At 38.1% G+C, this 12,008-nt stretch overlaps 1 protein-coding gene across 1 annotated transcript in view; it reads left to right on the top strand.

The window, feature by feature from the left end:
* The window catches only part of DNAJC24 (DnaJ heat shock protein family (Hsp40) member C24), a 95,494-nt gene that overhangs the window by 74,940 nt on the left and 8,546 nt on the right, over positions 1 to 12,008 (top strand). The window contains exon 2 of the mRNA XM_007943297.2: positions 792 to 930. Coding sequence (XP_007941488.1) covers positions 792 to 930 — 139 coding nt within the window. The remainder of the gene's footprint in view (positions 1 to 791; positions 931 to 12,008) is intronic.

Below are 12,008 nucleotides of genomic sequence, written 5' to 3'. Positions count from 1 at the left end.
TTTATTGGTTTCCCTTTTCTTTGTTGAAGAGGGTCTGTGCAATCCTTCTGCCTAGTCCGCCATCTTGCCCCGCCTCCTTAAAGTAAAGCTTTTGAGACCGGAAACTCTTTTAAGAAACAGTCATTAATGAGTTGAATCATTTCGTATATTTTACTGAGCTATTAAATTATATCTTAGAAATCTTTCCCAGAATAACCATTTTTCAATAAAATTTTATGATTTGGGGAATCTGTAACTTTAATATTCTCAGGGCTGAGCTAGAAGATGAAATGTTTTATTTTCATTAGATACAGTTTTATTTTAAATTATGATTGTATGGTATGATTTCATAAAAAAAAAAAACTTAGTAGGCCATTTGTGGTGGTATTTACAGCCAAGTACATTATATAAAGAAAGCTTCATACTCTGCAAAGTCTTACTTTTCCTTTTTCACATCCTGTTCTTCTGCACGTACCTATTTCTGTTTGTGTTAGTCATCCTCCCTAGGTAAATTGTCCATGAGACCAATGATTCCGTCAGCAAATTATCCGGAAAATGCTGCCTTTGCACGTTGTGACAGATCTTGTCACTGGTGGATTTATAGCTACTCCAGTGGTCTAATTAACCTGGCAGTTGTCTCCTGTGTCCAACACCGTTGTCTCATTGCCTTGGCATCTTAGTTTTTATCTTCTTATTACCTTCTCTCTTAACTAAAGCTCAGATTTACAGTTGTTTTGTTGTTGTGTTTTTTTCTACCTACCCTTACTTAACTCTTCTTTACCTCTCCTCTTTTTTTTTTTTTTGATTGGCAGTATCATCCAGACAAACAAAGTACAGATGTACCAGCAGAAGTGGTGGAGGAATGCGTACAGAAGTTCATTGAAATTGATCAGGCGTGGAAGATTCTAGGGAATGAACAGACAAAAAAAGAGTATGACCTGCAGCGGTGTGGTAGGTCCTTGTGGTGAAGAGCCACAGCATATTGGCACCTCTTTGAAGCACAGTCTGAGCCATTGTTGGGGAACATTATACCAGGATTTTTAATTTTTTGCACCATTTATTATTGCTGCTTTTTTATTCCTCCCCTCCATCGTTGTTTTTAATTATGTCTTAGTAGTGATTATTGTATGTCCATTGAAAAGTTAATAAAATTATTATGTGGCTTCATGGGAAGCTGTGAAAGCTCTTTTTTAATAACTAAAGAAAAATATATATACATTCCTAATATGTTTTTTATATTTTAAAATTTTCTTTTTATTAAATTTAATTATGTACTGATTAAAATTTTGATTGTAGTAATTTTAAGGATGTTTATTGTGTAAATGACCATCCAAAGGAAGCTACCACAGAGGGATAACATCATAAACTGCTCTTTGCTGACTCTTAGATTATTTTAAGCTAGGTTTTATGATTATCTCCAGGAAAAACTATTCTATATGAGATTATTATAAATGCTAATTTAGGAATGCACATACTTAAGCAGTTTTAACAGTCATTTCTTCTGTGCATTTTAGAAAATAGCTTCTTTAAACAGTGACAAGCTGTTGTGAAAAAGAAAGCCAGAAATGTAGGTCAGGTTTGTCACACATGAACTGCAGTTATACAAAGTGATAGGCTGTCTTTCTGCACTGGCCTTGGGATAGGAGTCCTTCAGCCTTCTATTTGAACCATCAGTATGTACCCTACATGCTAATGGGGGGAGTCAGTAATCAGTTATAGCCCATGGAGAAAACACTCAATTGCACTCTCCCATAGTGCACCTGGCTCAACATTGACTCGTAGGTGTTGATAAAAGCTCGCTGTCTCTAGTTTGTTGTTGAATCCTCTTCCATGCCCAATGCTGACACAACATCTGACCTCACAAAATGACTTAAGATCTTTACTACTAAGGTTATAAATATTTGATTTGAGAAATAGGGCTTTATTTTTAAATAACTACATTATAGGATAAAGCCAAAGATGTAAGTGGAACATCCATTTCCTTTCGGAGGAAGTGCCAATAAAAAGGTGTATTTTTCGTATTGTACCAATAAAATAATGCATCTTTGATAAGCAGTGTGTGGTACCTTTATGCAAAAAGGCTTTATGAGCTATTTGTTTAGATACTAGAGTTTTTGTTTTTAATAGTGATTTACTCATTGAACTGATAAATATTTTTTTAAAGATTTATAAGATCATTTTTAAAAAAAAAATGTTAAAAACCTGACAGGTTTACCTTTGCAAAGAATTTGCATTAACTTTCGAATACGGCTTGACTATTGGGCTGTGCTTTTATTTGGCACATGTATGAGCACCTTTCTAATGTTACAATTCTTTTATAAATGTGTTTGTACTTCTGGAAAATGAAGTTACTCCATTTGAGCATATGCTCTATACATAGATACCTCTTTTTATCCTTGTTTCATACAATTTAATTGCTATGAAAGTATTGAAACTAACACACATGAATGAATGTGTAGTGTATGAAAAGTTATCTTGCATTCCTAAAGCCACCAAGCTCTACTGTTGTTGTTGTTGTTGTTTTGCCGTCGAGTTGGCCCCGACTCATAGCGACCCCTTCTTGGGTTTCCGAGGCAGTATCACTATGGAAGTAGGACTGCCCAACCTTCCTTCCGAGGAGTGGCTGGTGGGTTTGAACTGCCAGCCTTCTGGTGAGCAGTCAAGTGCCTTAGGCACTATGCTAAGAGAGCTCCTCTAAGCTCTACTAGAGATGATTATTTTCTCATGATGCTTTTGTATATCTTAAGCAGGCTTTACTATGTGGTGCCAGTTTGCTTAAGAAAAGAAAAAATAAAATATACCCTAAGGAGGAGGAGTGTAGGCTGTGTACTTGCACTGTCACTCTGCATTTTTGCCACTACACAGCCTGTGTACTTGTTAAGAACACATCAGTGGGATTGATTTGAAGCCTGCTATCCAAAGAGAAGGGGCAAGGGAGAAATCAGGAATTAAAAAATACTCCCTCATGCTCTACGGTGTAGGGTAGGGTAGACCAGGAAAGGAAAGGAATAGGAAACAAGGTTGAAAGTGACCAGTAGAATCACATAAAGGAAGGTTTAAGAAGTTTTAGAAGAACAAAGAATCAACATCTTCCAGCCTTTCTCATTGCCTTTGGGAAGTTGTTGGAACTGTGGGTTTATTTGAACTCTGAGTCCTTGGTTTTGAGGTTTTAATGGAAGCAGTTACTACCTACTTTATCTCAGTAGACTCTTAGAGGTCACAAAGAAATTTAGACAGACTAAGTACAGTGAGATGCCTGATTGATGATTCAGTTAAATAAGGAAATCTTCTGCTTGAATTTATATATCAGTTTGCTTTGCATATTTTTCAAAAGGCTGATTATTGAATTGGGCTATTCTAGGACAGTATTTTTTTTTTTTTTTTTTAATGGCACTTTAGTACCTCGGATCTTCTTGTTGTGTTGTTGTTGTTGTTATGTGCCTTCGAATCAGACCCGACTCATAGCGACCCCTCCTTGGGTTGCTGAGGCAGCATTACTATGGAAGTAGATTGCCCAACCTTTCTTCCGAGGAGTGGCTGGTGGGTTTGAACCACCAGCCTTCTGGTTAGCAGTCAAGTGCCTCAGGCACTGTGCTACCAGAGCTCCCACCTCGGATCTTAGTAGTAAATATTTCCTTTAGCAGATGCTGTAAGTAGTGAGAATGCGTTGATTCAGTTTTAAATGGAGGTCAGTCTGCTATTCATACAGGAAACAGAAGTGTGTCTTACTCAAATATAACTTGGTGTTTGGCTTTCATACCAGAGCAGTTTGTCAAAAATCTCATAATAAATCTGATTTTATATTGTCTTTTCTTTTGAATACCAATATTAATTTTTCCTGCTTCCATCTTCCATAAATGGCTTCTTAAAAAAGAGGAAATGAACTTGAACTTCTAACAGTGAGGATTTAGATTTGATAGAAGGAAAACCTTTGAGAGTGATAATTTGTTAAAGATCAGGATAGGTTACCAAGAGAGAGGGTATTTGTTATAACCAGGTCAAAGCACTCTTTTTTCTGGGTCACCCCCTGGGGACATGGAAATAGCTTTGTTACACAGAATTCCTTTTGGATGTGATAGATCATTGTAAAACTTTATTTTTCAGATGATGTGCTTTAAATATGTTTATTTCCCACTCTCCATTAATTTGTTGTATAAAATAAGTTTGAGGTCTATAATACTTGAATAGGAGGTAGGAGATATTTTATTGACTGATGCTGAATGCTTTCCTGTATTTCACAGCTCAGAAATGACGCTTTCTTGTGAGGAAAGCTCCATCAATATTGACCACAACCATATATTTTTAAAAAGATCATTTAAAGGAGCCCTTGATATCCATATTTCTTTGTTTCAAAGAAGAAATTATCAAATGAGCTTTTTCTAATAAAATAAAAAGAAAAAATGTAACAATCTAGGAAGGATAACCTAAAATAAAGTACACATATTTTTTTCCCTCATTTCTACTTCTACCTTCTTAGCTGATATTTTGCATCCATGTTGCTCTAACTGAGCAAAAGCAAAATCTAAAAAAGGATGAGTTATACTCAGTTCCCAGAGATTATACATTTTGAAAACAGTGCTAACTAGTGAGTTGAATCAATTATTTCCAGTTAGCATATTTATTGTTTCTAAGGCTGCTTCAAGTGTTCCTTTGAAAGGCATGTAGTTATCAAGACTATGCTTTCCATTTCTGATAACCAATTGAGCAGTTTGGAAAATCTTTTTAGGATTTCTAAAACGTCCATACTAAGAATATGTTAGATAAATTTTGATGCCTTCATAAATCTCATGGAGAGTGTTCTTGTATATTAAGCACATTGAAAAGAACATCAGAAGTATATGCCATGGCAAAATAAGAAGATCACGATTCAACAACTTTGTAATATTATGATCACACAGATCTCTGATGATCCAGTGACCCTATAGAATGCTACAGCTTATGAGTGGTTACTTCTGTGTCACTTGAGGAAGAACAAACCTTCCAGTGGGACCAGTCAAATAACATATTTTAAAAAATAAGGATTATGCTTGGAATCTTTGTTGGTAGATTATTTTATACAGGCAGTCCCAGAGTTATAAATGAGATCTGTTCCTAAGTGTGTCTTTAAGTTGGATTTATAGGTAAATTGGAGCAGGTGCATATGGTTCTTACTTGGCCTCAGTCAGTTACTTGTCTTAATACGTAATTTATTTTCCATGCATACAAAATACTTCCAAATATACTTAAACGTAATATGGTACATAAGGATAACAAAAGTAACTACATATAATACTGTAGTGAAGAGAGAATCTGTATGTATAGGTGTACCATACTGTAAAAAAAAAAAAAACATAGAAACAGTTCTTAAAACAGTTATAGGAAAAAAGAAAAGAGATAATGATTAAAGGTTAACACTTCTACTTTTGTTGCATTGATGTCTTGCATACCAGGAGGGCATTTGTGAGCTAACGTTATGATAACTTTAATAATTGGATGATGCAGGAGAAGATGATGAAGAGATGGTTATTGTTGACAGTGATGAGACTGGTGTTGGAGGGGATGGTGCTGATGCTGGTCAGGGTTTGATTTTGCTGCTTGAGAGAGGGGGGTTTACTACCGGAGTCAGTTTTTGGAAGTAGGCATCAAGGGCAGTTGGTACAGAACATTTCTTTTTCTTGTTATGAATGGCCTTGTAACAGCTTGGTAACTGTATGATGAACTTTGGTGAACCTTTCTATGTTAGGATCTTGCTTCTACTTTGCCATCCCTGCTTCAGTGCCATGAAAGGCTTCAGTTAACTCCTTCATCAAAAACTTTGTCGGTTCTGGAGTTTTTAGGTTGTAGTCTTCTTCCTCAAATGCGATCATCTACTGCTCTAGTTCCATTTGCTCTTCATTGGTTAATTCTTTGGCATGGAAGTCGAGTAACTAATGATGTCTGATGGAGTTCATTAGCAAAAACAACCATAGCTTGCCTGGCTTCAGCAATGTTGTCAGCAGTAAACCCCAAACAAGCATGAGCAAATTGGGGGCACAATTTGTTCCACATGGCTTTTATATTTGACTGCTTTATTTCATCCTAAAAATCAGCAATACTTGTGATGGCATCATAAACTCACTGCCGTTGAGTCGATGCCACTCATAGCTACTCGTCCTTGGGTTTCTGAGGTGGTATCTCTATGGAAGTAGATTGCCCAATCTTCTGAGGAGTGGCTGGTGGGTTTGAACCACCAGCCTTCTGGGTAGCAGTCAGATGCCTTAGGCACTATGCCACTAGAGAATCATAGATGTTGTAATTCGCCCAGAACTCTCTTAACTGCTTGTAAGAGGCCCACTGTAAATAATGGGCCTGAAAGGAGGCTATGACTTTATTCATTGGCTTTATCCATTGGCTGAGATAGTGATATGGTGTTAAGGGGTAAAAATATGACCTTTACATTGGGATGAAGGTCATCTAAAGTTCTTGGATGTCCAAGTGCATTGTCAAGTACAAGGAGAATCTTAAGAGGAATTTTCTCGGCCAAGATCAACAGCAGGAACAAAATGGTTCAAGAACCAATCTTCAAAGATGTCAGTTGTAACCCAAGCCTTTCCATTTGCCTTCCAAATAATGATAAAATATGACTTAATGATACTGCAAAATGCCCTTGGATTTAGGGAGTGATACATAAGTGAATATTTGAGCTCAAAATCCCCAGATGTGTTATCCCCAAACAATAATGTTAGCTTATCTTTCAGTACCACCACTTCTCTGTCAGTTTGTCATACTGTGGTGATTTGCATGTTGCAGTGAGGCTTTGCCACTGGTATTTCAAATACCAGCAGAATCACCAACAGTGGACAGGTTTCATTGGAATTTACAGACAAAGACAGACTGGGAAAAGAAGGACAGGGCCATCCACTTCTGAAAGAACTGGCCACTGGAAACCTTATGAATAGCAGTGAAACACTGTCTGATAACTGGAAAACTATGAAGAGCCATGAAACATTGTCTGATACAGTGTCAAGGAAAAGCCCCTCAAGTTGGAAGGCACTAAAAATACAACTGGAGAAAAGCTGCCCCCCCAAACTGCAGTCAATCTTAATGATGTGGGTGGAATAAAGCTTTTGGGACCTTCATTTGCTGATAGGGAATGACTCAAAATGGGAAGAAATAGCTGCAAACATTCATTGGTAATCAGAACATGGAATATATGAAGTATGAATCTAGGAAAATTGGCAGTTGTCCAAAATGAAATGGAACATATAAAAATTACTATCCTGGGCATTACTGAGCCGAAATGGACTAGTATTGGCCATTTTGAGTCAGACAGTCATGTATGACCTATGCTGGGAATGACAAATCAAAGAAGGAATGGTGTTACATTCATCATCAAAAAGAACATCTCAGTATCTGTCTTCAAGTACAATGCTGCCAGTGGTAGGATAATATCCATATGCCTAAAAGGAAGACAAGTTAATACTACTATTAATCAAATTTATGCACTAACTACCAAAGCCAAAAATGAAGAAATTAATAATTTTAATCAACTCCTGCAGACTGAAATGGACCAAACATTCAATTAAGATGTATTAATAATTATTGATGTTTGAAATGCAAAAATTGGAAATGAATCATCAGTTGTTGGAAAACATGGCCTTGGTGATAGACATGATGCCGGGGACCACATGATAGAATTTTGTAGATGAATGACTTACTCCATTGGAAATACCTTTCTTCAACCACAGAAATGGTGGCTATACATGTGGACATCAAGATACGGAATGCATAGAAATTAAATCAAAGAAGCTCTGGTAGCATAGTGGCTAAAAGCACTTGACTGCTAACCAGAAGGCTGGCGGTTCAAACCCACCAGTCACTCCTCGGAAGGAAGGTTGGGCAATCTTACTTCCGTAGTGATACTGCCTCGGAAACCCAAGGAGGGGTCGCTATGAGTCGGGGCCGACTCGACGGCACACAACAACAACAACAACAACATCTGTGGAAAGAAGTGATGGAAAAGTTCAATATCATCAGTCAAAATAAGGCCAGGAACTGACTGGAACAGAGCATCACTTGCTAATATGCAAGTTGAAGTTGAAGCCAAAGAAAATTAAAATAAGTCCACGAGAGCCGAAATACATCTTGATTATATCCCACCTGAATTTAGAAAACATCATACATGAAGAAAGCAAATGGTCACTAAAGACAGGAAAGGAAGAAAAGACAAGAATGGATATAGGAAGAGATTCTGAAACTTACTCTTGAAGGGAAGAAATGCTGAAATAAAAAAACTGAACATAAGATTTCAAAGGGCTGCTTGAGAAGACATAAATTATAATGAAATGTGCAAATACCTGGAGTTAGAAAGCTAAAAGGGAAGAACATGCATGGCATTTCTCAAAGATCTGAAGAAAAAATTCAGACCTTGAGTTGCAATATTGAAGGAGTCTATGGGCAAAATATTGAATGATGCAGGAAGCATCAAAAGAAGATGGAAGGAATACACAGTCACTGTATCAAAAAGAATTAGTTGATGTCCTACTATTTCAAGAGGTAGCATATGATCAAGAACCAGTGTTACTGAAGGCAGAAATCCAAGCTGCACTAAAGGCATTGGTGAAAAACAAGGCTTCAGGAATTGACGGAATACCCATTGAGATATTTCAACAAATGGATCCAGCACTGGAGGCACTTAGTTGTTTATGCCAAAAAATTTGGAAGACAGCTACCTGGCCACCTGACTGGAAGAGATCGATATTTTTGTCCATTCCAAAGAAAGGTGGTCCAGCAGAATGTGGACATTACCAAACAGTATCATTAATATCACACACAAGTAAAATTTTGCTGAAGATAATTCAAAAATGGTTGTAGCAGCATATTGACAGGCAACTTCCAGAAGTGCAAGCTGGATGCAGAAGAGCTTTCACTCAGCCCCTAGAGCCTGGCACTTTGAACTTGGATTTAAAGCCTCCAAACTGTAAGAGAATAAAACTCCTGTTTGTTAAGGCCATCCCATTGGTGGAATATTCTTGTCAGAGCGGCACTATGTAGCCAGAACAGTCATAGTGTCAGAAGGGACCATTCCCTGGAGAAGGATATCATGCTTGGTAAAATGGAAAGTCATTGGAAAAACGGAGAAGGCCCTGAATGTGATGGATTGACACAAGTGGCTGCAACCATGGGCTCAGTCATAGCAAAGATTGTGAAGCTGGCACAGGACCAGGCAGTGTTTCTTTCTGTTGTACATAGGGATTTGGAGCCGACTCGACAGCAGCTAACAACAACATAAAACAGTTGAACCAAGCCCACCCCAGTCACAATCAATTCTTCATCACAATCACCTTCACTTGCTGCACTTGCAGCTTTTAAATCATTAAAAAGGCTTTGAGTCTTTTCTTGCACTAAAGTAAGGCTGATAGGCATGTTACACTGATTTTGATCATCTAACCAAATTACCATTAGCCTTTTGATTTCAGTAATTAAACCAGTGCATTGCTTGGTATTAATTGTAGCTTCGATCTTAGAGAGCCTTTCACATGTTCCATTCTACTCACTTTATCCTTTAAAATTGTTCCAATCGTTCACTGACTATAGCTTGATGCTGTTCCAGTGACTGATGGCATTTCACCTCTTTCCAATTGCTTTATTTTTTCCACTTTATTTTCAGTCATGATTGTTTTCCTTTTCTTTGATGCATCATCAGCATTTGCATCAGATTTATGCTTTGGAGGATGACTACAAGGGTAAATAAGAGGAAAATTTCAGCCACAAAGTTACACTTTCAATACAGTGTTGTTGGCAATGTGAACCGACTTAAAAAGGCAGATTGCGTTCTCCTACCTTGAGCCGATGAACTGCTGAAGCTAGGAATTGTTTTCATGAGCGTCACAAAGTAGTACATGCATTTGTTATTATGACCCACTGTATTTTACTCTAATTTTTAATACAATAGGCTTTGTGGAAGTTCAGTCTTAAGTACAATTTGCCCTTAAGTCTGACTTTTTTAACCCGGAAACTTACTGTATTAAGATATTATCTTGGCTCTCTGTTAGTGAATTATTTTGCAACGTGGCACCTTCAACCTACATGATTGGCTAACTGTTTTGGTACCCAGAACATTGGCCCAGAAGGGGGTTAGGTCAGACATTGTAAAGTGTGTCTTTGCTCAGAGCTGATCAACTATTCCCTATAGCTTGATACAAAATATCATTTCTTGTATTGTATTATGCAATTTACTTTATCCCTCTATTAGGATAACTATTTGAGTGTGAGAGATAATAATATAAATCTAGGGCCAAATGAGGAATGTATCTTAAAACCCTACCAATATTTATGTGTCAAGAGCTCTGGTAGCATAGTGGCTAAGACACTTGACTGCTAACCAGAAGGCTGGCGGTTCAAACCCACCAGCCACTCCTCGAAAGGAAGATGGGGCAATCTACTTCTTTAGTGATACTGCCTCGGAAACCCAAAGAGGGGTCACTATGAGTCAGACATTTGTGTGTCAGACAACTAAATCAGCATGTAGTTTCTCAAACTCGAAATAAAAATCCTTCCTGAAAAGCATATAAATGTCAAAGTCTGATTAATTCCCTAAGAGGGAAAATAATATTCTTCTAAATGCAGATGATATGAATTTAGATGATCTGTTAGGAATAATGACTGAAGGCCAGTTGATAATTGTGTAAGTTATGTGCCTTCTTAAAACACTTGAATTCATAAGATTAGGGATTTCATACATACCTATATCAGTATTTCCACTTTATTTTCAGAATTTCAAAGTCTTCAGGTAAACTTGAAGACAAGCATCAGGGGTACTTTTTTTGGTGAATGTTTCTGGGAGAAGTAAGTTTGTGAAATAATGCAGAAAATCCATTGAGACAGCTGGGGACTGGCATTTTCTTCAGAGAGAGAAGAAAGAGTGCAGATAAATCTTTCTGTGAGAGCCCCCTCTCCCCTTCATTGGTTACCAAAAAAATGTAGCTACTCATATTTGTTACTTTTACTTGATGCAGATTAGTTCTTTGCAATGAAAATGTATTTTAAAAGACTTCATTCTCAGTGATTTTGAGGAAAAATTTGGTTCTTAGGTCAGGACAGTCTTTTCTTAGCTTTGCCTGCAGGCACACCTTTCTCTGGCCCTCTTGGCCCTGTGGCTCCTTGGCCTCTGCCCTGCCTGGACAAGTGTTACAAAGCTCTGTTAGCTCTGGTGATAAGTTTCCAGAGATAACCCTACTCCACCAGTCAGCCTCCTTCCGAAGGTATTGAGCTCTAGTTCTGTGGAGTCTGCAAACTTATCTCTACAGAGTGTCTGGAAGCATCCCATTCCACCAGCAAGCCTCCTACCTTTAGTCCTCAGCTTTCTCACTCTGTTGCCTGGGAAGCCCACTGTAGTGTGTCTTTGCCAGTTTCCTGGTTCTGCTGCATCTGCTGACACTGGTTCTCACCATCTCACTGTCTCTCCATTGTTACAACTCTGTCTCCTGGGTCAAGGAGGTTCCCAGCGCAGGGACCTCAGCTTCAAAGGATGCACTCCACTCCCATCTCCTCTTTTTGGTGGTAGTTCCCTCTTTCTCCTTCTGGGATAGCTCATTCTAAGCCTAGTGGGGATAGCAAAAGCCCACCCTTGTAGTGGTGGGCCTTATTTAATAGGCCCACCCCCATAAGGGTGTTGGGCCCCTTATTTATATTACTAGCAAGCTATCCATTCCCTTTTGTGGGCCTAAGTACCTAACATCTGCATAGTCCTGCCCAGTCATTTGGTGGTAGTTACGAAGACTATGTGGCTGGAAGGGCTGTATTAAGTAATTCACTGTACTGCACATCCATTCTTCTCTTTCCCAGCCTACTTTTTGTTCATAGGCCAACTCAGGTCTGCCCCCCACCTTCTAAAGCCCTGACATTCTGTATAGACTATGGCTGTGATAATAAGAGATAAGTTTTAATGAGACCAACAAATAGCAAAGTACATAAAATTTTATAATACTTATGAAATAATCCATGTTTTCATAATCCAGGCAAGGTCAAGAGTTGCTGGCTGCTTAAACTGTGGTACTTGCCACCTTTCA

The sequence above is a fragment of the Orycteropus afer genome, unplaced genomic scaffold, assembly GCF_000298275.1.
Source record: "Orycteropus afer afer isolate SDZICR_OR568_19922 unplaced genomic scaffold, OryAfe1.0 scaffold00103, whole genome shotgun sequence".
Lineage (NCBI taxonomy): Eukaryota > Metazoa > Chordata > Mammalia > Tubulidentata > Orycteropodidae > Orycteropus > Orycteropus afer.
This window is presented reverse-complemented; position numbering and strand designations above follow the sequence as displayed.